This window comes from Diceros bicornis, chromosome 12, assembly GCF_020826845.1.
Source record: "Diceros bicornis minor isolate mBicDic1 chromosome 12, mDicBic1.mat.cur, whole genome shotgun sequence".
Classification (NCBI taxonomy): domain Eukaryota; kingdom Metazoa; phylum Chordata; class Mammalia; order Perissodactyla; family Rhinocerotidae; genus Diceros; species Diceros bicornis.
Window position 1 is genome coordinate 65749891 of NC_080751.1, and position 25413 is coordinate 65775303.

At 39.0% G+C, this 25413-nt stretch overlaps 1 protein-coding gene across 1 annotated transcript in view; it reads left to right on the forward strand.

Moving 5' to 3' along the window:
* The window catches only part of NBAS (NBAS subunit of NRZ tethering complex), a 328999-nt gene that overhangs the window by 249068 nt on the left and 54518 nt on the right, over positions 1 to 25413 (forward strand). The window contains exons 45-46 of the mRNA XM_058551762.1: positions 21987 to 22205; positions 25100 to 25302. Of these exons, the coding sequence (XP_058407745.1) occupies positions 21987 to 22205; positions 25100 to 25302 (422 nt within the window). The remainder of the gene's footprint in view (positions 1 to 21986; positions 22206 to 25099; positions 25303 to 25413) is intronic.

Here is a 25413-nt window from a genome sequence, read left to right on the forward strand (position 1 = left end):
AACAATAAAATATAAGACCTTAGAAGTTATCGCTCATCTATAGAAATCACTGCCCATGCTATATAATAATGGTAATAATAGCTACCACTTATTGTTCATGATTATATACCAGGAACTGGCTCAACATTTTATCTTATCTCTAGTAATCATCACAACAGCCCTGCGAGATAGCTGTTATGTCTCAGTTTAGAAATGAGTAAACTGAAGGTTAGAGGTTAAGTAATTTGTTCAAGGTCAGAAACAAGTTAGTAGCTGAGCCAGAATTCCAATCCTAGTCTTATCTGCTCAATGTTAGAGGTCTTCAGCAAATGATAATCCTTGTCTTCCTTAGACAGGAGCCCACTATTTACCGAGGCAACCTATTCTTTTATTGGATACATTTGTTATTCTCTTAGATGCAGTCCACATCTGCCTGTTTGATCTGTCCTCCTTTCTGTAACGATAAAGCTGTAGAGCCAGTTCCTCCTCACCGTGACTGCTCTTTGGGTGCTGGAATAAATTATATATACCATGTATCCCCCAAGACTTTATATCCCCATTTCTTCTTGATTCCTCAAATAACCTGGATTCCATGTGTTTCAATTTTAATCACCTTCTCCTTGACACAGTTTATTTTATATGTGTTCCTCCTTAGGAAAAAAATTCCCTCTGTGTATTAGTTTTCTTGTGCTATTGTAACTATTTACCACAAACCTAGTGGCTTAAACACATATTTACTGTCTTACACTTCTATAGGTTAGAAGTCAGGCAGGGGTTTCACTGGGCTAAAATCGAGATGTCAGTAGGGCTGCATTGCTTTCTGGAGGCTCTAGGGGAGAATTCATTTCTTTGCCTTTTCCATTGTCTGGAGGCTGCCCTCATTCCTTAGCTCAAGGCCCCTCCTCCTGCATCTTCAAAGCCAGTAACATTACATCTCTCAGACCCTTCTGTCTGCACATCTTTTTCTCTGACCAAAGCCAGGAAAAGTTCTTACTTTTAAGGATTTCTGTAATGAGATTGGAGCCTATGTGGGTAATCCAGGATAATCTCCTCATCTCAGGTCCATACTGTTAATCACATCTACGAAATCTCTGCCAGGTAAGGTAACATATTCAGCAATTTCAAGGATTAGATTGTAGACGTCTTTGGGAACTATAATTCTGCCCCACCTATACCTTTATATATAATAAGGTTTTAGAGACTTTATCAGCTTTATAAGGCTTTATAATAAGGTTTTATAAAGAAAAGCACTGAAGTTAAAACCAAATAGAAAAATGGTAAAAATCATTGAAAAATATTTAACTCGAAGCTGAAATCTACTGTCATCATACATACATATTTTTGTTTATCTGTAATTGAATGGATTTTAGTTTATTCAAGATATAATATTTTTACTTTAAAGCCAAATAAACTATATGCATCTCTATTTTTAATTACTGATGTATGTATATATATTGATCTTTATATATACTTATTGGAGTATATATTACAGCAGTGAATGAAGATCTTTAAATCATCGTGATTTTTTAAGTTGAAAGGATGTATATCTAATCCACTGCATTTCTGAAGCTCCTGTTCCTAAGAGGAAAGTGGTATACTCATATATTTTTTTAAGACTTTGTATTTTTAGAGCAGTTTCAGGTTTACAGCAAAATTTAGAGGAAGGTACAAAGAGTTCCCGTATGCCCTCTGCCCCTATACATGCATAGTCTCCCCCATCAGCAACACATCAGAAGGTGTATTTGTTATAATTGCTGAACCTATATGGACACATCATAATCACCCAAAGTCATAGTTTACCTTAGGATTCACTCTTGGTGTTGTACATTCTGTGCGTTTGGACAAATGTATAATGACGTGTATCTATCTCTCCATCATTATAATATCATAGAGAATATTTTCACTGCCCTAAAAATCCTCTGTGCTCTGCCTATTCATTCTCCACCCCCAAACCCTGTCAGCTACTGATCTTTTTACTGTCTCTGTAGTTTTGCCATTTCCAGGATGTTATATAGTTGAAATCACACACTATGTGGTCTTTTCAGATTGGCTTCTTTCACTTAGTAATATACATTTCAGGTTCCTTTATGTCTTGTCATGGCTTGCTAGTTTATTTCTTTTTAGTGCTGAGTAATATTCCATTGTCTGGATGTACCACAGTTTATCCATTCACCTACTAAGAAATATCTTGGTCACATCGAAGTTTTGGCAGTTATGAGCCAAACTACTATAAATATTCATGTGCAGGTTTTATGTGGAAATAAGTTTTCAACTCCTTTGGGTAAATACCAAGGAGCACAATTGCTGGATTGTATGGTAAGAGCATGTTTAGTTTCGTAGGAAACCACTAAACTGTCTTCCAAGGTGGTTGTACCATTTTTCATTCCCACCAGCAATGAATGAAAGTTCCTGTTGCTTCACATCCTCACCAGCATTTGATGTTGTCACTGTTCTGGAATTTGGTCGTTCTGATAATTCTAATAGGTGTGTACTGGTATCTCATTGTTGTTTTAATTTGCATTTCCCTGAGGGTATATGATGTGGACATCTTTTTATATGCTTATTTACCATCTGTATATCTTCTTTGGTGAGGTGTCTATTAAGGTCTTTGGCCCATTTTTTAATCAGGTTGTTTTGTTTTTTTATTGTTTTGAGAGTTCTTTGTAGATTTTGTAAAGTCCTTTATCAAATGTGTCTTTTACAAATATTTTCTCCCAGACTGTGGCTTGTCTCTCATTCTCTTTGCATTTCTTTCACAGAGCAAGTTTTTAATTTTAATGAAATCTAGCCATCAATTATGTCTTTCACAGATGCTACCTTTGATATTGTATCTAAAAACTCATAGCCGTACCCAAGGGCATCTAGATTTTCTCTTATGTAATCTTTCTGGGAGTTTTATAGTTTTGTGTTTTATGTTTAGGTCTATGGTCCATTTTGAGTTAATTTTTGTGAAGGATGTAAGGTCTGTGTCTGGATTCATTTTTTTGTATGTGGATGTCCAGTTGTTCCAGCACCATTTGTTGAAACGACTGTCTTTGCTCCACTATATTTCCTTTGCTGCTTTCTCAAAAATCAGTTGACTGTATTTATGTGGGGGCATACTCATATGTTAGCCACTTTCCCCCCTAAATTTTATGGTGTTCGTTGTTGCTATTTTATAGCCATACTAAACTAGACTATGAAAGTGTTATAAAATATTTACTGTGTTATAAAAAATTTACTTAGTATTGTAAGATGACTAAATATTAACTCATAACTTTTTTTTCTTAATCTCATAATAAGTATTTTCCCCGTTGATCTCTCGTTTTGGGGTAGTTATCATTTGACTACTTTGATTCTGAACTGATTCATGCCAAATACATTTAGAAAATGTTTATGTGAGCACCTTTTCATTGCCATTGTTCTAGGTGCTATAAACAAATAAGATTGCCAAGCTCGTTGCCCTTGAGAAGCTCATAGGTGATTGGAGCAAATGTATGCATGCATATCAAATGACTTATAATTTATTATAAGAATTACTATTTAAGGATATTAGTAAAGGCTGTGTCTACAAAGGAGGACATAATCAATAAATATTTATTGATTGCCGTCTGTGTTCCAAGCATATATTTGCTAATAATGATACCCAATAAGGATTATTTCAGGGTTTTTAAATGTGCAGTGTACACTACTCTTATCTGACTTTCAGCTAGCCTGAGTGTATTATTATAGCCATAAACATGATCCTTCCATTCTTGTTCTTGAATGCCTTTGCTTTTAAGGAACTATTTTCTTCTGTTTTCCAAGGTGAGAGTTTAGTTTGATAAGCATATCCTGTCTTGACAAAAATACAAAAAGCCAGGAGCTTAGGAGATAAGCATAGAAGAGCAAATCTAACAAGGAGTTGTTTTTCCCAATATGACTGTCAAAGACACAGAATAAATGGAAACAGAATACTTGAAGGCTAGAGAATGCATACTTGATATAATGTAACTTGATATAATATAATTTAGTCATAAATAAATAACATATAGACGGTCTTGAGAAAAATGACCTTGTGTTACAAGACTAAAGAAAGGAAAGGTTTTACATGGTATTTACACTTCCAGAGTTGATTATTTGTTCTCCTTGCCTTTTTCCATTTATTAAAAGTAAAAAATCCATAAGTTTCTAGAGAAGTCAATCTGATTTTCCCATTTGGCTTAGGATCTTCCTGTTTTCAAGTATGCGTCATTGGTTAATTTGTTCATTCATTGAACAAATATTTATTGAGTGCTGGAGAAGACAGCCTCCAAGATGGCCCTTAATGATCCCTACCTTCCAGTCTTTAATCCCTTGTGTAATCCCCTCCCCTAGAGTGTGGGCTGGACTTATTGATTTACCTCTAATGAAAAGAATATAGCAAAAACAAGGGGATGCCACTTACAAAATTAGGTTACAGAAAGACGGGGGCTTCCTTCTTGGGTGCTGTCTCTTGAGTCACTCACTCTTGGGTTCTGTAGCTTCCATGTTGTGAAGAGCCCCCATGGCAAGAGAGCAAGGCTGCTAATAACCATGTGAGGAAGTATGGAAGTGGATATCCTCCTGCCACCCAACCAAGTTGTCAGATGAAACCACAATCCTGGCCAATGGTTTGATTGTTACCTCATGAGAGACCTTAATCCAGAGGCATCTACCTAAGCCACACCCACATACATGATTCCCAGAAACTATGAGATTATAAATGTTTGAAGCTTCTAAATTTGGGTAATTTGTTATACAACAGTGGAAAATCAGTATTAGTGCCTGCTACATACCAGGAATTATTTTCAGTGCTAGGTATATAGCACTAAACGGAATAGACAAACATCTCTGATCTGAGGGACCAGACACTAGGGAAAGGTGGAAACCAGACAATAAACAAAAATGATTAAGTTCAGACATGTGAAATGATAATAAATAACAAGTGAAAAATAAACCTGGGAAGGACTCAGGAGTGCAAGACAGCAGGACTGTTGCAATTTAAAATAAGATGGTGAGGGTCTGGCTCAGTGGCGCAAGCGGTTAAGTGCACGCACTCCACTGTGGCGGCCCGGGGTTCCCCGGTTCAGATCCCGGGCGCGCACCGACGCACTGCTTGTCGAGCCATGCTGTGGCGGCGTCCCATATAAAGTAGAGGAAGATGGGCACCGATGTTAGCTCAGGGCCAGTCTTCCTCAGAAAAAAGAGGACGATTGGTATCATATGTTAGCTCAGGGCTGATCTTCCTCACAAAAAAAAATTAAAAATAAATAAATAAGATGGTCAAAGAAGACCTCACTGAGAAAGTAACATCTGAGCAAAGACCTTAAGGAAGTAAGGAAGTAAGGCAGCAACAACGGGCCATTGAAGGAGAGGAAGAGAGGTAGCATTTGAGTGCCTGGTATGTGCCAGGTGCTGCACATGCATTACCTCATTAACTCTTCATAACAACCAAGTGGGACCGATGATGCCACCCCTGGTTTATGGGTCAGAAAACTTAGGCTCAGAGAAGTTAAGGGGCTTACCCTAGACTGCTAGCCTATAACTGGCAGAACCAGGATTTGAACCTAAGTCTGTCATGTTCTGAAACCTTGCTCTAAACATGCTGTTTATACAAAAACTGTAGCTCTGTTTTACAAATTCATTTTTACTTGTTCACTGTACTTTAATCTGATTTTCATCTGATAACATCATGTCTGTAGAGGCTAGCAGGGCAGCTGGAGGACAGTCATTAGAAATACAAAACTGAGGTGGTTCTGTAGGGGCAGCAACCTAGAAATGGCTCCATGAGTAAAGCATTTGAAAGCATAAATTGGCATGGCCTAGGGATCAGCCTCAACTTTCCTAGTACTCCATAGGTCTTATTTGTAAATATATGCATGGCTCAGAATGGAACTGTGCATTGGGCATGGGGTTAGCAGTGAATGAAGCTCAGGGACTGAAGAAAGGATGTTCACGTGTTTGTCTTTTGTAGGGCAAATGTACCAGTGCGCTCCATGCTTTAGAATTATGTGATAATTTGGTTCTTTCACGCTGTAAGGAACCCCCATACTCTGGTTACTTCAGTTAATGGGGTGTTATAGTAAGAATAGCAAGGTGTCAACACTGAGAATATGAGTGAAAGGAAGCCATCTCAGGGAGCAAGGCTTCCCAAACAACTGACAAGTCATGACGTGAAGGCGTGAACCTGCTCACTCCGGCTTCCTCCCCACACACTCTCACATTCACTCACACATTTGCTCACATTAAAATTTCCCCAGAGAGGAACCTCTTTGGTTGTGTGTAACTATCCAGTGTAGAGCAGCCTTGTAGGACAGAGCTCTGAACCACTCCACAGGTCGTTGTCCAGCCTCTAAATGGTTGCCTTGGGCTGTAGTACTAGTCCCAGGTCCCATCAGCCATGGTCAGATTTTGAAGAGGTTTGTTGCCAAGCAGATAGCCTGTTTTTAATGGGCCCTTTCTGGCTGCTTCCTCAACAAAGGATTGTGGATATAGCATTCACTCTGAATGTTGTGACCTGTAGAAGTCTAAGAATTAACCCTTAAATGGCTGTCAGTGTCACCCTATAATAATAAGAGGAATTAATGTTTCCTTCCAAAAATCTGTCATAGTCATCCAGGCGGCACCTGAATACTGGTCTAGATTAACCAGTTTCCTCCATTTACCCCTTCACATCCAGTCTTCAAAACAGATACTAAAAGAGAATATTTACTGTAATGTTACTCTGTGAATTGTCCTTCCAGCTCTGTGAAGTAAATACATTTATCACCATTTTAACAGAAAGAAAATAAAAGCTCGAAGAAGTTAAATGACTGCTCCAGTGTCTTACTAGCTGGAAATAATCAAGTCAGGACTCACGTATGGGCCTGCTCCCCAAGTCTTGCTTTCCACTGTCTCCCTTGCCTGAAAAATTTGGCTGCAGAAACCCATCTGGGATGATCATGATTATTGGCTTGACTGGCAAGTTGAAATCTCATTCTCTGTTTGTGCTTGGAAAATTATTTCAAATTGGCCAAGGTAATAATTTAGTAAGAGAGATTGAAAATTGGCCCAAAGACCATGTGTACGGTCCAATCATAAATAATAATGCCCCTACTGCCGAGGAGGAGTCTGGCGGGACACTGAGCTGTAGTATGTTTCTGCAGCCCTTGCAGGCCTCTTCATTAATAAGTGCAAGAAGGGGTGTGCTCTCCTTCCTGTGAAGTATGTGGGCTCTAAACCCACAGCGGGTGGAAATCTTGGGGAAGACAGAGAAATAAACAATCTCAGAAGAATGTGCAGCAAATACCAAAGCATATTTTAACATGAAAAAAGCAGTAGGGAAAAGGAGTCTGAAAATAACCTCCCTATTGAAATGCTCTTCCCTCTGGCAGACTTCACAGTTCTGAGCTGTTTATGGTTTATTGTTCCACCGAAACTCTTCAGTGACGTGGACTTCCGTTACTCCTGCATTCTTTGTTCATCCCGTCAACTGCGTCCTCTCATTTAAGTACATTTTAAACTTATGAATAGATTTATCTTTTAATTGCTATTTTATAAATACTTTATCTAGCCTGTGTGGCAAAGGAATTTGTAATGAAAAGCCATGCCCTCTCCTCTCAGCCTGTGCCTACTGCCTTTTCAAGTATTGGTACCCAAAGGAAGATCCTTGTGTAATTGCAGCCATCTCAGGATGCCAGTTGTTTTTGGCTACTTGACAGCCAGGGGGAACTCTTCATAGATGAAGATGGTAAACAAACAAATTAATGAAAGATTCATAATTGATACAACAGATGATTCATGATGTGGAAGAAGGAAGGTAGAATGGTTAATAGTTGAGTTGATGGGATCAGGGAGATAACCAGGAAAGCCCCTATAGTAAAAGAGATATTTGAGCTGAATCTTAATAAATGAGGATATTTGTCATGAGTACCACAGAGGGAAAGATTAGAAGGGGAGGAACATTCCAGACAGATTTAGCAGTTTTATACAGGCATGAAATAATCTGGTACCTTCAGTTAACTACAAGAAATATTATAAAAGAAAGTGTAGTAAGGAGGCTAGAGAGATAAAGAAGGGTCCAGTAATGAAAACTCTCATACACCTGGCTAAAGGCTTTAGACTTTAACCTGGGCATGGATCAATTAGACATAAATTTTAAGCCAAGTGGTGACATTGTTAGATTTTCTCTTTAGAAAGATCACTTTGGTGATGATTGGAGAAAGGAACAGAAGGCACCAGCCTGGAGACGGGGAAACTCCACTGGGAAGGCCATTGCAATGTCTTGTGGGAGATGATGATGGATCAACTGAGGCATCAACACGAAACTCATGCGATTTGTGATCATTACTGTAGCACAGGCATGTGTGCTGTATTTTGTTTTCATAATGCATTTTTATAAACACCCTTTGAGGAAATTCCACATTTAACCTTTTTTCCACTGAATCACCTAGCAAAGTTCCTTAATCATAATATACCCAGATTTTTGTCCAGTAAACCTGGTCTGATGAGGGATTTTTAATATTCTCTGTATGTGTAAAAGACTATGAAGGATTGATGCCACTGACCAGCAGATGCTAAAAATTCTCATGAGGAGAACAGAGCAAAATAATTTTAAATTAACAGTGACGCAGGACAATCTAGGAAATATCATATGGTAATATTGTGGCCCCTCAACATGTTGAATTGAATTAAATTGAATCTTGCTAGATCTGAGACACATTATAAGTTTTTTTTTTTGTGAGGAAGATCAGCCCTGAGCCAACATGTGTTGCCAATCCTCCTCTTTTTGCTGAGGAAGACCGGCCCTGGGCTAGCATCCATGTCCATCTTTCTCTACTTTATATGGGATGCAGCCACTGCATGGCTTGACAAGTGGTGCGTCGGTCCACACCTGGGATTGAACCTGCGAACCCCGGGCCGCCGCAGTGGAGTGTGCAAACTTAACCGCTACACCACTGGGCCGGCCCCCCATTGTAAGTTCTTTTAGTGGTTTCATGGTGATGGAGAAAGAGACAGGTTTATGGTCAGACCTTCCTGAGTTCCCATCCAGCTTGACCTTGGGAAAATTACTCTATCTTTTGCATTTTCTCCTCTATATAATGGGAATGATAATCTCTACTATATAAATATAGATTAATTTGAGAATGTTTTAGACACAAGTAAAAATCCAATTAAATTGGCTTAACTGACCAGAATGTTTACTGGCTCATGTAACTCAAAGGTTCAGAGGTGGGGCTGACTTCAGGGTTGGCTGATTCGGCGGCGAGTGGTCATCAAGGAGCCATAACACCCGTTTATGGTGTTAGCTTCATCTTAAGGTTCTTTGCTTTAGGATGATGACTGGCAGTAATTGGGGCTACATTGCTTCCTAATTCACATCTAGCCAGGCAGAGTGAGAGAGCTCCCCACACCAAACGAAAATTCTAAGCTTTCTGCTGATGCGATCACCCCAGAACCAATCCCTGTGGCCCCTGGATGCTGGTACTGATTAGCTTTGGCCTCGATTACCTGAACTAATCCTATGGTGAGAGGGATGAGATCAGGACTAAGTCCTGGAGCAGCACTGAGTCAGTCCTACACAAACCGTGTGGTCAGCTCCTAGTAGACATGGCATTGAGTGGATGGAAGGGAGATGGCCACAATATCTGAACACGTTCCATGAATAACTGTTGTTTATTAAATATAAATAACTGTTTATTAAATAAAGGCATTTATAAAGCTCTTGGTGCAAGCAGGTACTCAGTATTGGTCAGTACCTGCTTTTCTTTATCCCTCTTCCTATTTTATTATTACCTATAAGGTCAAAAAATTACACTTGAATTTCTTTCAGCCCAATTCCAAAAATCCAGCAACAGTTTAGTTTGCTTTTGAATGACCCTTAGTAGATTTAAGTGTTGGGATAAGAACTGGGTTTTCATGTTTACACTTGGTTTTCATATAAATTTGTTGATCTACTTAAAATGATGTTAATAGTAACAATTTGTGTTGTATATCACATGCATGCATATGATATGAGAAGATTTTTAGTGGAAAATGTGAATGAATGTTTTCAGATTTTGTTGAAACCTGTATATGCACAACAACAATGGATAGGAGTATTGGTTACTGATTGCAGTAACATTTCATCTCATTTCTAACATTCTTGTTCCTCTCTGTTAAGATAAAGGTGACCTTCAAGCTGTTGAAAAACTTGAATATGTTAGCTTATGTCACTGCTGAAAGTGAATAGTTAAAAAGATAGGTCCATTTACACTTTGCCAAAGAAAAATAATATTTCCGTGGTTATTGTATAAGGGGAAAGGCCAAGATAAAGTGGCTTCTGTGTCCTGCATCATTCATTTTTATTATATAAGCAATTGTTAGCTAAAGCAAAAGAGCCAAATTATGTTGGTTTTTTATTAAGTATGTAATTGAATGTAACAAAACATGCATTCTTATTTTTGTGTTTGAATATCTAATTATTTTAAAGCAAATTTTTTAAAACTTCTCAATTTTCATTTTCTGTTGCAAAATATTTAAGATACTGTTTCATAATATTTTGTATCTACAATTTTAAAACAGTGCTTAAAATGCTCTACTAAGCACTAAGAATAAAAAATGAATAAGATGTAAGTCCTGCTTTGATGGACCTCATGTAGTGAGGAAAGTAGACATAGAAATAAAGCATATGGGCAACATTCAGTGGCAGCTCAGAGAGACATGAACTGTTAGGCTGTTAGTGAAAACGTGATGTGATTTCTTTTTTAACGAAGTCAATTAAATCTAACTTAGATAATTTGATACCTCATTTGTAGCCCCGATGTTTTCTGGCCCCTGCAAGTCATCTTGTCATGATTGGAGTAGATTTATTTGCAGTGTTTTACAAACTATGAGTTATAACCCATTAGTGAGTCCAAACAAAAAAGAGCACTAGGCTATAGATTAAAATAGAAAATATCAGAATGTATCTCACCACAATAGGGGTTGTATTGTTTCATGAAACTTTTGTTTGCTTTTGATATATGCATATATGTATATATATATATTGTGATATGGAGTTTTAATATACAATGTATTTCTTAATATGGGTCTTAGACTAAGAAATTTGGAAGCTGCTGGGTCAACTGGCAGGCCCCTGTCTACATACATCAGAGGAAGTGCATATTCCGGCCGCTAACACAAGACAGAATATTGGTGTCTTAGTGCTGTGGCATATATTGTTTAATTCTGAAACTACTGTCTTCTCTCAACCTACCGCTCAACCTGTCTAGACTCTCCAGTGACCTCCTGATTGTGCTTCAGCCTCCAGCCCCAGTTGCCACCTCTGGCCATATCCCACATTCACCAGCAGCCAATTGGTTGGGTCCCTCAGAAGCTTAAAGTCCCCGGAGTTTGCAGTATTGGCTCACACACTTCCATTGCCATTAGAATCAACCAGGAGAACCTTGTGTAAAACACAGGTTTCTTTCTACCAATGCCAGTGCCTTCCCCAACCGCAGAGGTTAAGTCAGTAAGTCTAACAAGGGCTCAGGAATTTGCATTTTTGAAGTAGTGCTCAGGTGATTTTAATAAAGGTGGTCTAAATATCACATTTCAGGCATACAGTGCTCCAAAGCAGTGGACTTAAAACTTTTTTACTCATGTACTTAAGAGAATTTAAAATCACTTGGTTATCCTCTCACATACTTGACGTACACTTAGTCTATTGTGGTTACTCTAACAAAATGCCACAGACTAGGTGGCTTATAAACAACAGAAATTTATTGCTGATAATTCTGAAGGCTGGAAGTCTGAGAGAAAGGCGCCAGCATGGTTGAGTTCTGGTGAGGGCCCTCTTCCTGGTTCCTAGCCAGCACCTTCTTGCTATGTCCTCACATAGTGGAAGGGGCTAGAGATCTCTCTGGAGCCTCTTTTATAAGGCACTAATCCCATTCACAAGGTCTGCACCCATGACTTCAGCATCTCCCAAAGGCCCCACCTACTAATACCATCACCTTTTGGGGTTAGGATTTCAGCATGTGAATTTTAGGGGGACACACACATTCAGACCATAGCACTTGGCATTAAAATTTTTTATCATAATTTTAAATGGTTACAAAGGATGATATAATTTCCAATATTTTAAATATTGACATTTAAAGTAAAACTGTTACATAGCTCTGTTTGTATCCAGGGTAATCTATATTAGCATAGCGATTTGATATCTACCACTGTCCCTTTAAAAAGTACAAAAACAACCCCTCCTTAACAGTTAGAAAAGTTGCATCTTTCCTTTTTCTCAAACTATTTCTACTGTTTCTTTTGTCAGGGAAAAGAAAGCCAGACTTTAGTTAAAGGAGGTAAAGAGAGATTTTATTTAGAGATAACTACTGCAGCAGGGAAGGGAGTCTGCAGAAACCGAGTTCAACTTTGCCCAAACAAAAGGCGGGAGACTGCTTAAATGCTGGGGTGTGCTAATGGAAAGGCCCTGGAGGGCACTGCAGGGGGGCTCCATGTGGCTAGGCCCTCTGGGTCTGCCAATTGACGCTTATCTGGAAGAGAAACAAACTTCTCTATCTTTATGACAGAGATGGTTGTGCAAGTTCAGCCCACTGAAATTAAGCCCTTACCCCTCTCACAGGGACTGGGAGCAAGAGCTTTCTCCTTAAATGTTTGCATTTCAAAGAGACAGCTCCTTAGGTCCTTGAGGAGACAGTTCTGGGTGGTGGAATACTTACATCTCAAAGGGGCAGAGAAAGGATTTATAATTGCAGCTTTCTAAAGTAACTGCTCTAAGAGGTGGTGCAGGGGGTTATGGGCCCATCACCAGGTTTTGGCTGAACAAACAGTAAATTCTACTGGCAGCGTGGAGCTTTCTCAGGCAGGCATTTTAAGAGGGACTCTGGTCATCCTAGAGACATGGCCTTAAACTGCTAGAAGTCAAGCTAGAGTTTGGTCTCTTAGTGAAGGAGTTTGGACAGAGCCATTTTGTGCCGAGAGTTTATGCAGTTTCCTTTCATGTAATTTTATCAAATACAGTGGTTTTATGCTTAAAAGTTGTTTCTCTGCATCAAAAATAATTGTATAAATAGAAATTAACAGTTAAAGTTTTTCTTGTGACCATAGGGCTCTAAGATTTTTTAAATTTATTCTGTATTGAGTTATTCTCTCAATTATTGCAATATACATTTGCTCAGAACAACATAGATGTGTTAAAATTTTGATAAATATTAATTATAAAAATAAAATTTAATTTAAAATGTACATCTTAATGAGGTGGGTAGGGCTTTAAACATTGTTTTTAATAGTTGATGTGCCCTTGGATGACTGTTACTTATTGCTAGATTGAGATTGCATTCAACATCAATTCTTTCCATTTTACGTTTGTATAGATATGAATATTTAAAAACCTAGTTCACATAAGTGGATCAGGAAGGAGTTTTGTCATAGCAATGCTGCTCAATTCTTTGAATACCCTCTAAGTTATCAACCAAAAATCACATAGTGATCTATTATTAAAAATTATTTTTAATGATTTATCAGCTGACAACTCAATTAGATCCTTCATAAATTTTGTTGAAAGCAAGGAATTGGAAACCTTGTGACATGCAAAAAAGAAATTTGTTATCCACTCCTTGGAGTCCTGTCACACACCAGTTTTTGTTTTTTTGTTTCTTTTTTGCTGAAGAAGGTTCACCCTGAAGTCTTCCTCTTTTGCTGAGGAAGATTGTTACTGAGCTAACATCTGTGCTAATCTTCCTCTATTTTGTATGTGGGTTGCCACCACAGCATGGCTGCCAACAAGTGGTGTAGTTCTGTGCCCGGGAACCGAACCCGGGTTGCCGAAGTGGAGCACTCTGAACTTAACCACTAGGCCACGGGGCTGGCCCCACACATCAATATTTTTAATTGTCCCTTTGTTTGGTTTTCTGGAGCTTTTTAGGCTCCGGGACAATGTATGAGAGTCAGATTCAGGAAGAATGTGAGGCTGCCTTTCTTGTGTAAGTGGAGGAAGGCCCATCGTGAAAAGGGAGTTGAGAGAGAGAACAGGCGGACACCTGACCTCAGGCATGTTTTCAAGAAGATTAGTTTTAGGAAAGAGTATTTAGAGAAGCTGAAAATGTAGAAACTGATTTCCTTAAAACTGTCTGCACCAGGTACCCTTCAAAAAGGCTTTGTGTGCTGGTCGCACATATACCCAGTCTGAAGACCACTGGCCTATGGAAGAACATATGTTTCCCAACCTGGCACCCGTGGTGACCCCGGCCCCCCTTTGCGTCTCTTCTCCTGCAGGACACTCCCTTGCCTGAACGCTCACAGACCCTCCATTTACCCCACCAAGGGCTTTTCCTTACCCCCAGAACAGTGGCTTTTCAGGTTTAGCATGGGAGTGAGACCGGAACAGGAAGAGTGTCTGACTTTTCTTGGCGGTGGGTTTGAGGAGGAGCTATGAGGAATCAAACTCCTGGGATATTTTGATTATTTCCAAAAACGCTTCTTCCTCGTCTCCCAAATATACCATTAGCTGCTGCTCTGCATCGACTCCTTCACTCCCGGGAGACCTCCCGAGGGCCTGAGCCACTGTTTTTGGTGCAAGTATGTTATATCCTTCAGGTGTTGTGGAGCGCAATAAAAAGTTGAGAGTCACAGCCATAGAACATGCTCTCTTACAAAAGCCTTTTTGAAGTCCTCACGCTGCTCTCTCTGCCTGAAATCCATTCCACCACCTTCTTCCCCACGAACTCTTGCTCGTCCTTCAGGTCCTGGTTCAGGTGTCACCTCCTTTGTAAAAACGTTCTTGCATTTCTAAGACAGACAGTTTTTTCTTGGTGCACCCACATACTTAGTTTGTACTTCTGTCACATTTTATAAATATTTATTTTTGTGTTTGGCTTTCCCATGAGGATGTATGTTCTTCACAGGTAGAGATTGTGTCTTAAATTACCTTTATATCCCCTGTGCCAAGACCAAGCCGAGCATATGGTAAATATTGAAGTGTTTGTGCTTAGAAAGGAGGAGGGAGAGATGGAAGAAAAGTAGTGTGAGATTTTAAATGGGATCATGAGAACCTAAAAAGAGTGGATATCTGTCTGTCCTTTACTAGTCAAGGAAAATTTTTTCAATCTCTCAAATTAACTGTGATGTTAAAAAATATGTAAATAAAATAATTTTGCTTTTGATTTTCCCATTTTTATATCATTGCTATTAGCAATGTAAACAGTATGTAAACTCTGATTTTTCCACCCAACTCTGTAGGTAGCTGCTGGGTTTCTCTTAAGCCCCCTGCCATTCTCTAAATATCAGCCTTATCTTCAAAGTCATGTAATGTTCATTTTAAAAAGAAAAAAAAGTATCTGCTTAGCAAGATTTATCAGCCTTCAAGTACCTGCACATGATGCAAGTTGTCTTGGTGAATTTTGAATGAAGCCACTACCTGAAAATCATAGTAGTGATTGTGTCACTCATGTGCTTAAGATCCTTCCTTTCATGCCTCCCAGGCACGGAGATGATAAAGACGGGTCCCATCAGCCTGACGCACAGGCCCCTCCTTCTTCCTCATTCTCGGACAGGCCTCTGCTTGCACTCCGCTGCCCAGCCAAGCTGATTCACTCCCAGGTTCCCCACTTGCTCCTTTGACCTGGTGACTTCTTGGAATTCTTCCTTTCCTGTTTTAATGCCTAGTCACTCCTGAAGACTCTCCTTAGAAGAAGTCTCCTTCCGCAAACCTTTCCTGACCTCCCAGCCCAGCTGGGACAAAGTGCCCCTTCTGAGGCCCTCCGTAGCATCTCGTATTTAACCTATTGCAGTTTTATAATGATCATGCTTCTTTGTCATCTTTTTTATCTCTCTGTATTTCCAGCTAGACTTTAACATACCCAGAGGCAGGGACCTGATCTAATTTTGTGTGTGTTGCCAGCATCCAGCCCAAGGCAAATAAATGTACAGCGTGCTTTCACTGGGTGTATATCGAATGAATAAACTGAAAGTCACTGCTTGTTTAATGTCCTTGTGCCTCTTCCTGAGGGACTTCTGATCACCACGGACTGGCGTTGTCCTGATGGTATACATCTGGTCCCAATTTTTTTGTTTTAAGTCCTTTGAAATATTGTTTTGCAATTTTAGTCTCCTAGGGCCAACTTACAGGAACAAGATCCCGCGGAGTCACTGGTAAATTGGAGACTTTTGACGCATTCTGGACCACAAGTTTCTAGGGAATGTGTTGAGAACATACCATTTCATTGCACTTTTAAAGGTTCTTTTTTCCCTTATACATTGATCAGAGTTGTTTAGTAATTCAGCAGCTATTTTCTGTTTGTCTGAAGTGTGCTGGACATTGTATTGGGTGCTGGGGTTACAGAGATTTAAAAAGCACAGTTCCTACGCTGAAGGATCTCATTGTTTAGTCAGAGATGCAGGCAGTGTGATACGTTCTTTGATATGGGTAAGCACAGAGTGCTTTAGGAACACACAGGAGTAGTTCATAACCTGAGGAGGAGGTGATGTCAGGGATGCTTCCAGAGGAGTGAACTCTGAACTGATCCTGGAAGGACTGGCAAAAGGAGGCTTGAGAAAGAAAGACATTTTTTTCTCAGATACCTGTAGTTTCATATTGTTCTTTGAAATAAGATTCTCTTACAGTGTGCTTTTAAGTGGGGAGCAAATAAGACATTTCCATGTAATTGTTCTCAGTATACCAGCTGCCTTCAGTGGCTTCTGAATTCCTGTAGTTCAGATTCCGTAGCTAGCCTGGCACTGCCCTCAAGACCACTTAAAATTTATTCTCAGTTCATCTTTCCCACTATAGCTTTTTAATATTACAGATCAGGGGATCAGTAAACCATGGCCTACAGGTGGGATTCAGCCCACAGCCTGGTTTTGTACAGCCCTTGGCTAAGACTGGTTTTCACGTATTTTTAAAGGATTGTAAAAACTAACCAACCAAGCAAATAAACAAAATAATATGTAACAGAGACCATATGTGACATGCAAAGCCTGACATATTTTCTGTCTGGCCCTTCACACCCCTGCTCTATCCAAACTGCAGTGCTCACTAGTGATTATATGTCTGTCATAAACTTTCCCACTTCTGCAACTCTGCTTTTGCTCTTCCGTCTTTGTAAAATATTGTCACTCATCCATTTTTCATCTATTCAGTCAACAAATTGGGCGTTTGTTACTTATGAGCCACCATTCTGGGCTCTGGGAACGTAACAGGGACAGACAATAAGCAAACAGAAACACAATGTATTAGTTATGAAGAACAGATAATGCAGGGTAAGGAGAAAGAGCCCACCTGAGGGTGGAGGGAGGGCTGGCTTTATAGAGTGGTCAGGGAGGGCCTCTGTGACATGGCAACATATGTGCCGCGTCCTGTGGGAAACACAGGAACGAGCCATGAGGATACCTGGAACATTTCAAGCAGAGGGACAACAAATGGAAAGGCTCTGAGGGACTGCAAGGAGGTCAGTATGTTTAGAGTGGAGTGAGAGTATGGAGAAAGGGGGGGTGTAGGGGTAAACAGGCAGAGTGAGGCGAAGAGCAAATCATATAGGGCCGAATTGGGCATTGAAGACTGGATTTTATTCTTAGTGAATTGGGAAACCATTAAATAGATTTGAGCAGAGGAGTGACATGATCAGATTTATATTTTTAAAATATTACTCTGCTACTAGGTAATGCTGGAGTAACAAATTAACCCCAGTATCACAGTGGTTCAACACAGCAAATGTTAATATTCCCTCACGCTCCTAATCCAGTAAGAGACTGCAAAGGGCTCTATACCACAAAGTCACGTAGGATCCAGGTTGATGGAAGCTCTGCCGTTTTGTGTTGGTGTCATCTGGGACCTACACCCTCCTCTACTGCCTGGGCTGGGAAAGAAGGGAGACTGGATAATGATACATGTGGATTACTTATTGCCTTGGCTCAGAAATGACGCCTGTCACTTCTGCTCAGATTGCATTGGCCAGAACGTGGCTCATCCTAGCTGCAAGGGGATTGGCAAATGCAGTGGAGTCCATGGAATGCTTGTGTTTGGCAAGCGCCACTATCTCTGCCACATTGGGGGACCAGTTAGAACCACTGCAATACACAAGAGAGGATGGTGGCTTGGGACAGAGTGGTAGCAGTGAAGGTGGTGGGAAGTGGGTAGAGTCTGGATGTATTTTGAAGCTAGACCCAGTTAAGATTTGTGGATGTCATGAATGACTCCTAAATTTTTTCCCATTCCCACCATCTTATCACCTATACTAGATATCATTTCTTTGACCTGGTTCATGTTTTTATCTCATTTTTCCATAGGCCCTGGGAAATAGATGCTCATTACCTGTTTATTGAATGATAGAACAATTTATTCACATATCTTTATTTTACAAAATCCACATTTTTTTAGATATGAATTACTAATTGCTGTTAGAGAATAGTTGAACAAATTTGTAAATTGGTTATTATAGTAATGATATGTATGAATGACATGTTAATGCTGTGGGCTTCAAAAAGAAGATTAAGAATAAAAATACCTTGTGGTTACTAGGGCTAGTTAAGAAATTGCTGTTTTTCACTCTGGTACATTTTGGTCAGTCTTTTTTACTTATTGATCCTTCCATCATAGAAGAGTTTAAAGAAAATAAATCTATAAGATGTAAATTGAGGGTTAAATTTGTATTTCTTAATCTCACCCCAGAGTCTTTCACAGTAAACCTGTTTTACAAGTAAAGTGGTGAAAAGTTTAAATGCCCCGTTAAGTAAAATGCCCAGTCAAATAAAAGCTCTTACATCTCTTATCAGATATCAGTCTGCGTCTTAGAGTTCTTGGCTCTCTCAGGGAAATTAACTTAGGGTTGCATTTGTTTATACTCTATATTCTTAGTAAATGTCAGGTTATGTAGTTACTTTGATAGATCATTAAAAATAGGGGGAAAAAAAACTTTTCTGATGACACTGGTGATGAGATCAAGGAATTTAAACTCCAAAAAAATTCACTCACTTCTCATGACCGACAGCAAGTTCTATGAAAACATAGACTTCGGGGTGAGGCCTAGACTGAATAATGCTGAGCAGACAGTCTACACGTGTGTAAGTAGATGGGTTATGCACCTGGATGTTGGAGCAGAGGACTTGCCCATGGACTGGCTGTAGAGGCTGAAGAAACGGGTGAATGAAGCCAGGGTGACTTCTGCACGTCTTGGTATTGAAACATGATTAGGAGTTTGCTTTGCAAAGAAGAGAGAAAAGAGCATTTCATTGAGACAGCAAGATACGTAGTGACACCAAGGAAGAGGAAAAGTCTGTGTATCTGGAGCCTCAGGTGTGGGTTACAAGAAAACCGTGGGGCTACAGAGTTAGCTTGGGGCCAGCTTGTGGAGGTCCTTGAGTACCATGCTAAGAAATTTGGGGAGCTATTAAAAAGGTTTTTCTAAAAGGGAATTACGTGACACATTTATGAGGAAGATAAAAAACTAACAGGTGGAAAACGGCCTGTGTGTTATACCTGTTGGTCAGATTAAAGTTCAGCTTCCATTTATCGAGCACTTACTATGGGTAAGGCATTTTGCTGATTGTTTTACGTATTATTTCATTTAATTTCTTAAAATGACATTGTACAGCAGATGACAGTTTTCACAGTTTACAGATGAAGAAATGGCTTGAAGCGCATTGTCGAGTTGCCTGAAGTCACTCAGGGAGTGAAAATTAAGCACGGGTTTTCTGAGTTGAGTGCTCCTCCTGCTTGTCATATATTCCGGGGGTGGTTGACGATGGCACATTAAACCTCGGACAGCAGAGATGGCTTCTGGACCTGTCAGAGGGCGTAGAGACCCATTGCTTCTCCCAGGACTCTGCTTCCTGTGTGTGCGTGTGTGTATGTGTGTGCTTGTCCATGTCCCTACCCTCTCGCCAGTCTATTGTTGAAACTCTCCCACGCCCCGCAGCAGGCTAGGAGAGTGTAAACAATTGGTCAGCTGGTGTATCCAAATAATTCCCCAAACTCATATTTCTTAAGGAAAAAATATAAGTGACTAGAAAGGCAAGGTTCACTGTTCTATATTCTTATTCATCCTTGCTTTTGTTCAGCATTCAGCCAGCGTGCACTCGATCATACGCTCTGTCAGAGTCTGTGAGGAGGTGGAAATGACCAAATGGAAGCTGTGTGATGTACAGTGAAAAGGGAGTACGAGCTTGGTAACCAAGGGATCTGAATTCTGGCTTTTACTCTTCTCAGTCACATGACGAACCCAAATGTATCACTTAACCTCCCTGGGGCTCAGTCTTCACATCCGCATCATGGGAGAAGTAGGGAGGTCTGTTGAACTAAATACAAGTTCTGGTATCTTGTGTTTCTCAGTCACAGGAAGGAGTTCACAGTTTATTCGGGGGACAAGACAGTAACATAACTAATACTTGCCAGTCACTGGTGGCTTCTGATTTACTTTTATGCCATAGGTGCTTGGAGGTAGCAATCTGGTAGGAAGAGGGGGCTACAGAACTTGTTTTGAAGCTGCATTTGCAAAGCAAACGGTTCGTTAGAATTCAATGGAAATAGTACTTTCCCAAAGGTACCTTTTACCAGTATCTATTATGGGATTGAGAAAATGTCAGCTATCTACATTATAAAACATTAATTTTGTGTAGAGAGACTTGGAGGGGGCTGATGGGAAATGGAAGGTGTGGTCACTGGTGCCATGTATTTATTGAAGCCTATGCCGACTTTTCAGAATAATCGGAGACATACGGTGGCAGATTTTAAGAAATAATAAGAAAAATAAGATTTTGTCCTAAGGGACTCACTGTTTTTATTTGTTTTTAGAAAATCAACACAAAGTCCTTGTAAAGCTATAGTAAAATGTACTTGAGTAGTTGACAGGAGGCTAAAATCCAGGATCCAAAGTAGTGCAAATCAGTGAGGCCTACAAAGGCCCCAGAATGGCTCAGAGGTGTGTGGTGCCTCCATCAAAATGGGTTAAGACTTGATTTTGTATTCTTGAGGGCAAGTGAGCCTAATATTTTTACTATTATTAGAAAAATATAACCCCTGCATACCTAATACAGTGCCAGTCACATATCAGAATTCAATAAATACTTGATGAGTAAATGAGTGAAAACAACATTGTTATAGAAACTCTGGAAAGTTGAGAAGAACAAAATTGCTCATAATCCCAACACTTTAACATAATAGTCACTAATATTGTTTGTGTGTGGTGTGTATATATATATATATATATATATTTTTTTGTCTTCAGCCGTGTGCACAGGTATACTTCAGATTTTAGCATAAGCGTGATATAGACAGTTTCATAATTTCTGATTCCTAAAATTTAACATTTTATGATAAACATTTTCCAAATTGCTGTATTGTTTTTATAATTCTAATTTTGGTGACTGCATAATATTCTATCTAGTAATTTATCATAAGCTAGGTACTATTTTTCTTACTATTAAATGACAGATTGCTTTTGAAGCTGTATTTTTGTAGTCTTATTCCAGTTAAAATCTTCATACATATACTTATTTTCTTCTTTTGAATTATTGCCTTATAATAAATGATCAGAACTGGGAATTATGGTTGTAGAAATGACTCTTCCTTTTTGCACTGGCACCAATCTATTTGAATACTCATCACAACACCACCTGCTTTTGGGTATTAGCATTTAAAAAACTCTATATTTGCTAATTTAATACTGCAAGTCGTACCTCACTTTTTGTTTTCTTCACAGAGGAAAAACTAGTATAACAAAAGTCCTATTCATTGGTTAAAGTTGTATATATTGAAATTTCACTTTTGTTCCCTCTAGCTCACCATGTCTTATTAAATATACCATATACAGTCATGCGCCGCATAATGACTTTTCGATCAACGACGCATATACACGTATACAACGTTGGTCCCATAAAATTGGTACCATAGAGCTTAGATGTGTAGTAGGCTATCCCGTCTAGGTTTGTGTATGTACACTCTATGATGTTCACACAACTACAAAATCGCCTAATGATGCTTTTCTCATAATGTATCCTCATTGTTAAGTGGCAAGTGACTGTATAATAATGTAGGGCTGGTTTGTCACACTGTTGTTTAATACCTTGTTTTTTTAAAGCTATCTGTGGAAGCACGTAAAGAGATGACTAGAAAGGCTATTAAGACAGTCAAACATTTTATTGAGAAGCCAAGGAAAAGAAATTCGAAAGAAGACATTCAAGAAGCTAGTGATTCTAAAATGACCTATGTAGATACCTTGAATCACCTGGAGAAATCACTTGCTCACCTGGAAACCCTCAACCATAGCTTCATCCTTTCTCTGAAGAATAGCGAACAGGTAATGAAGTGAACTCTTCCATAGGCTCACTTACTCAGATAACATCAGTATATTCTTTCATTTATCTTTTAAAGCTGGATTAGTTGTTTTAATTGGGTTTTCAGTCTTGCAGATACCCTTGAAATGGTCCTCAAACCTTTATGCTTTAGCCTCTTCATTATTGGTTGATTGTCAATGCAGTTTTCACTTCTTTCAAAAGGATTTTAGGCCACTTAACACAATTGATAACCTGGAGAGGTGGGAGGTGTGGAAGTGGGAGAAGAGGGGCCTGAGGTGAACCCAGGATGGGTGCCCAGGGTGAGGGAGGGGTCCCTGAAGCTGACAAATGATGAAAAGACAATGGTTTGTAAGCTCTCCTTATAGCTGGTAAGTGTTTTGCTCTCCAGCGGAATAGTGATAGATTTTTTCCCCCTAATTTTTAGAAAAATTCAGAAAGAGCCACTCATACCTACTTCAACAGGTTTTTTTAATATGTTCTCATCTTGTTTTTATGTTGCATGTTTCCAATATAACTTTATTACTGATATGAATTTTTTGCCTAGTGAGATTGTTCCTAGTTGGTTTCTAGTTGAGACCCTCATGTCTGCAAAAGCACTGTCATGAGAATCAGGAGCCCCGGCCCTGAGGAGGTTTGAGGACCAGTGTGTAAGGACTGCTCGCAAAAACCCTCAGGAGCTTTTGGCCCTTTTGTTCTGCATTGTCACACAGAACAGTCGTGGGATTTTTAGATACTCATTTCCATAACTGAAAAGTTGACGAATCAATAAGTAAATGGTTTTCATATAGGTGGAAACAATGTTTAGATATATAAATAATATTCCATTTGCACCTTTAGTGCTATGGTAAATAAACCTATGAGTGGCTGCTAACCTCCTCTGTTATTTTTCTTAGACCTTACATATTTATTGAATTATATTCTTGGCTTTAAAAAAAAAATTCCTGAATAGAAATATCAGTCAGTGGAGAGGAGTTCAGATAATGAAACAAATGGACGTCTTCAAAATTTGTATGAGACACATAAATGCACACCCGTCATGGAAAAGATAATGGGAAGAATTCAAAAATTTGAAAACAGTTTTATTTCATTTTGTATTTTTCAGTGCCTATTAACCTGTCTAATGAATAGCTTTAAATAATGGTATGACCAGTATAGAAGCCTTTGCAGGGAACAAATTGGCTTTACCCTGGATTTTACCCTGCTGACATTTACAGTCCAGTAATCCATAATTACAAGAACTAGGGTAAACTTGGAATCTTCAAGTAAAAGTGATTTATACTTATTAGTATAAAAATTTTAAAATACTTGTCTTATTTATTTTTTTTAATCAAATACACTATGTTTAAATCTGGAGAATTGTCATTACTCTCCTTGGAATAAGTATTGTCTTTTTAATGATTAGAACAGTGTGCTGGGGCCAAGAGGGTAATTAACAAAAACAGCCATTTGTTTCAACTAGGCTGTGATTTAAAGGCACCAAATGGCTACTTGCAAATGCCGTTCAGTCAGACTGTGGATGGTCTGTAGTAGACTCTTCTGGTTCCTAAATTGGATGTTACTTGATTTTATTAAGGCACCTTTCATAGCAAACACTGAAATAATCTTCAGCCTTATACATTTGTCCCTTTTAAGTTCGGGCCTTGATTGTAACCTCTTTAATAATATACCCAGTGAAAGAACATCTGATATACTCGGGAAGTTTAGTGCAGTCTAAATTAAAGGCCTCCATCCTGTGGAGCCTCAGTTCCCTCTTGTCTCGGTAGGGATACTAGTAATTGCCCTACCGAACTCATAGGCAGTTTTTTTTTAATAGAAAGTTTCACAATGAAGAGAACAGTAAAGGAAATCTCATGTGCCCAACTCCCAGCTTCAACAGTTATCAAAACGTGACCAATCTTATTTCATGCGTACCCCTTCACCCCACTTCTGTGGATTATTTTAAAGGAAATCCCAGTCATTTCATTTTATCCATACATACTTCCATATCTATTTCTAAAAGATACCTTTACGCATAACCACTACAACATTATCACAATCAAAAAAACTAATAGTAATTCTTTAGTATCATCAAATGTCCACTTAATGTTTAGATTTTCACATGGTTCTTTTGAAAGACAAAACAGTATAGTCAGGATTACTTGCGAAACTATGAAGAACCTGGAAAGTGTTATTAACGTTAGTGACCATATTTGGCATAATGAAAAGCAAAAGTTTGTGTCCTGTTTCTTAAATTATTTGTTGTCACGTTAGTTTGTACAGATATTATCAAAGAGGGACAGGCAGTGTGATGATGTGGATGGGGGAAGGAGACTTGTATTCTAATCCTAGCTCCCTTAATGGCAGGCTGTGTGACCTTGGGCATATTAACTTAACATCTTTGGTTTTCAATTTTCTTTTTGATAAAATGGAGCTAATTAAAACTCCTTGCAGGATTATTCTAAGCATTAAATTAGATAACATATGTACAGTTCCTGAGTTTACAGAGTTGATGTTCAATCTATTATAACTGTTATGTGGTTGTAGCAAAATAATAATAATAGAGAAACTTGCCCTTGATGAGCATTACCTTGTGCTAAAGGACTCACTTTTTTGTTATCTCATTTAATGTTCCCAACACCCTCTATTCAAAAGAACCTATTGTCCTCATCCTCGCATTACAGATACTGACGTTTGAGATCATAAAGGCCCACTAACTAATAAAAGACGAAACAAGGATTTGCACTCAAGCCTGGTAACCCTGGAGCCCAAGTCATTAATAACCACTGCATGTTCTTCAGTGTGGTTTGTGGTTGTAATGTGTTTGCTTTGAGAACCTTCTAAATATGTTTTACTATGTACATGTAGACACATTTAATTTCTATTGGATATTTAGGTGTTGAATACCATGTTTTTGCAGGAAATGCTGCAGAAATATAGTAACCTCTATGATCTGTCCCGATCAGAAAAAGGGAAAATTCATGATCAAGCTGTGGCCATGTGTTTAGATGGTCAGCCTCTAAGAATGATTCAGCAGCTGCTAGAGGTGGCTCTGGGCCCTCTTGACATCTCGCCCAAGGATATAGTACAGAGTGCAATAATGAAAATAATTTCTGCATTGAGGTAAGCTATAAAATAGTCATTGAGGAAAACCAGAGGTGATATTTTGCCAATAATAGTGCTTGTTTTATGGTTGTTATGGAGATAAAATATCATCATGCGTGTAGAAACATT